The sequence below is a fragment of the Nestor notabilis genome, unplaced genomic scaffold (genome assembly GCF_000696875.1).
Source record: "Nestor notabilis isolate BGI_N333 unplaced genomic scaffold, ASM69687v1 scaffold7199, whole genome shotgun sequence".
Lineage (NCBI taxonomy): Eukaryota > Metazoa > Chordata > Aves > Psittaciformes > Psittacidae > Nestor > Nestor notabilis.
In genome coordinates this window covers 29,140-32,572 of record NW_009943168.1, presented here as the reverse complement: position 1 = coordinate 32,572, position 3,433 = coordinate 29,140, and the positions used below count along the sequence as shown (strand labels likewise).

The window sequence follows — 3,433 nt, the reverse complement described above, 5'->3', positions numbered from 1 at the left end:
CTGCTGTAGCTGAACCCAGGACAAATATATTGCATAAGCTGAACCTGAGGTCCCTGATGGTAATTTGAGGAAGAATAGTTAAAGGTTTGTTATTGGCCTGAAGTTACAAGCCACAGTTTTGTGCCTCATTTATACCTGTAATTCATATTTGCTATTTTCTTTCTTTTAGAAAGCTGTAGATGAGGTGATGAAGCATGTTCACACCCTCTCAGGGAAAAATGATGGACTGGTGCCTATGTTCATAAGCACCAACAGTGGGCAGTTCACTCACTTGGGTGTCTATACTCTGGGAGCCAGAGCTGACAGCTACTATGAGTATTTGCTCAAGCAGTGGATTCAGGGTGGGAAAAAAGAAAACGAGTAAGTTCTTTCTGCTTCTCATATTGGTGTGAGAATTGTGTGAGCTGTAAAACTTTCTGTCGTCGTTTGCTACTTAAAGAAAAATAATGTATGTGCCCAATAGTCAACTGAAAATATCGCTGTTTTTAAAAGCAAGCTAAGCAAGCAAGAGGGACCTGTGGTAGCTTGATGAGAGTTAGGCTTAGTCTCAAAACTTCTCATTCTCAGAAAACTTTTCTTCACATTAGATGTGAGGAGTGTTACATAGGGGAGAATTAAGTCTTTGCAGAGAATAATTAGACACTTCTGAAATACTGATGGTAGTTCATTTCACCAGCCATGTGTTTTCCCTGCGTCTGTCAGGGAAAGGTGAGTCCTGGAAGATGGTTGAGGTGGGAGATTTAATCCATAAGAAAAAGCTTCCCTTCAGAAGAAGAGGAGACTGAAGTTTGATGTTTGTGTAAAACTTTGTTTTAGGTCTCATATGTTTCCTTTATCTGCACTGGGTAAGTGAAAGAAAATGTTTGCAAGGAGCAGAGGAATTAGAGGTATTGGGAAAGGAGGTTTCCTCCAAACAAGGTAAAAAAAACCAAGCAGTTTTTGTCTGCTTCTAAGCTGATTATGTTGGGCTGTTCCCGTTGAGGGGTTTCATACAGTGACACCGTGCCTCTCTGAGGCATTTCTTTATATCTGAGCAGGTGCATCTCTACAAAGAAACCTTGATCACTGCTATTCCCAAGCCATATCTCTCTGTAAACAGAGAACCGTTGTTTTTGGGACCATGAATGATGGCATTTTGTGAATCTCATTATGGAATTATTCAGCAGGTGTTTTTTTCCACATTAAAGTACTCTGAAACAAGGAAAATTCCAATGAAATACTGTGAAACAACGTTTCACAATTAAAGTAGTCAAATATTGGAAAAGATTGCTCAAAATCGTTGAATGTCCACCTTTGGATGGAGATACTTTGCATCTCTGGATGGAGAAACTAACAAATTGCTGGGATAAACCTCAGGCAACCTGATCTAATTGGATCTGCTTCAGAGCAGAGTGTTGAAGTAGAGACCTCCAAAAGGTCCTTACTGGCCGTGATTTTTCTCTTCAATTGCTGTACTTCTAAGCATTCCTGAAATAAGGTTTGGTTATTGCCTAGAAAAATAGTTGGAGGTCCGTTTTCTTTGGTATTTAAATTTAGGCTTTACTTATAAACCAAATATTGCTAGATGGTAGTCATATCTAATTAGTAGCCAGTTGGTGGTGACTTTGAGGGTCACTTAGGTCAGTTTTCACATTTGGTTAAATACTGTTATTTAGACTGAAATAAGAGTCTCCAAAAGGATTGTGTTCAACATCATCTATGATTAAATGTGTTCTGACTGTGTATATGTGAGCCAACTGCGAATGATTTTTATTCACAGGCTGTTAGAAGACTATATGAGAGCCATAGAAGGAGTGAAACAGCATCTTCTTCAGAGATCGCAACCCAAGAAGCTTACTTTTGTAGGAGAACTTGCTCATGGCCATTTCAGTGCCAAGATGGTAAGAAGTGCAACTGCATTTAAAAAACAACAAGAAAACAAAAACCACCACCAAAAAAATCAACATGGGGGCAGACAAACACAAAGCTGCTGTGCTGTCTTTCCCCCTTCGCTCCTCCATAGATAGATACATATATAGCCAGTGTGATGGCAGTGTTGAGTAACTAGTTTGTAGATACTAGTCACCCGTGCAAACCAAGGGCCTTTTCTTTGAGTTTCTCCAGGAAGTCAATTTATGTTCCTGTAAGACTGAAAATTTTGGTGCTGGAGTCAAATTTTCTTTCTCTTTTTTTCTGTTTTGGTCATAACATTCCAATGTCTGAATCTGTTGAGGCAGTGCCTATTTTATGTATTATTTATTTTCCATAATTAAGAAGTATATATGGACATTTGCACACTGGGCTTGTTGGATTCTCCTTCAAAAAAGAACAATGTGGTTTAATACTGTGTTCCTGATAATTGTGGAGAGTTCTGTCCATGACACTTGTTTCTTTTCCTACATGTAGGATTATTTGCTAAACAGTACTCTGTTTGCTGTAGGAAGATTTGATTGATCTTAACTTCCTGTTCTTAATTTGTGCATCCAGTACTCTTTAAAGTGCATTTTAAGACCTTTCTGTTAAAGGTCTCATGCAAATGTAAAATTGTGTGTGACTTGTTTTTCAGATGAGTGGTGTATTATCAATGTATGCATAGCCTTACACATACTTTTTCAATAGCTGAAGTGATATTTAGTGAATTCTATGACCTGTTTGGTTTATTAATGTAGTGGTTTTGAGATGTTCAGTTCTGGTTTTCAGCTGGTGTTTCTTGCATCTGAATTTCACAGGGGCTCTCCAAACCTGCTGTGAGCAAGACTGGAGTCTGGGTTTTGGGTAGAGGGGAGCTCCCTCATCCCAAGGTGTGACAGAATTGAATTCTCACAGACTTGGCTTAGGTTCCTGCATGTGTCAGTACACTTGCTTCTGTTCCAGTGAGTCAGAGTTTTGGTATTTAATCAATGATCGTTGGGTGAAAGGCTTTACAGGTATCTTACCCTGGAAAAGTTGGTGATGTTTATCTCCTATGTCTAATGCTGACCTTCACTACCCTCGTACATTTCCCTGAGAACTGGACAAAGGTTTTAAAGGTCCATACGGGTGCTACATTTGCACCAGAATGGTTTTACTGTGTTTTTGATTGATGAGACCTGAGCTTTCATTCTGAATAAGAATTGTTTGAAATTCCATATGTGACATGAATCTACAGTTCTTACATTCCCAGTATCAGTGGTGGGTATTGGGAATATCCTCATAGCTGCTGAAGGAGGACAGTCAGTCTTGTATTGCAAATTGAATTTTGCTGAAGCCAAGTTTTGGGCATTTTATACTATCTGCTTTCTGACATGTTCTTCAGTTGAGTTTGGTGATTGAGCTTTCTTGAAAAACAAAGTGAATTTTGATTGTTTACAAATGTACAGTTCTTGGAGTAATACTTCTGTTGTCCTTTGAACAAATTGTTTGCTGTAGCAAGTAAAAACTAAACAAGAAATGTCCCTTCAGTCCTTTCATTGCT

General features: G+C 38.7%; 1 protein-coding gene across 1 annotated transcript in view; it reads left to right on the top strand.

Annotated features, from left to right (window-relative positions):
• Positions 1 to 169: 169 nt before the first annotated feature.
• MAN1B1 (mannosidase, alpha, class 1B, member 1) overlaps positions 170 to 3,433 on the top strand; it is a gene marked incomplete at its 5' end in the record, with an annotated part of 6,221 nt that continues 2,957 nt past the window's right edge. The window contains 2 exons of the mRNA XM_010021783.1: positions 170 to 360; positions 1,760 to 1,880. Of these exons, the coding sequence (XP_010020085.1) occupies positions 170 to 360; positions 1,760 to 1,880 (312 nt within the window). The remainder of the gene's footprint in view (positions 361 to 1,759; positions 1,881 to 3,433) is intronic.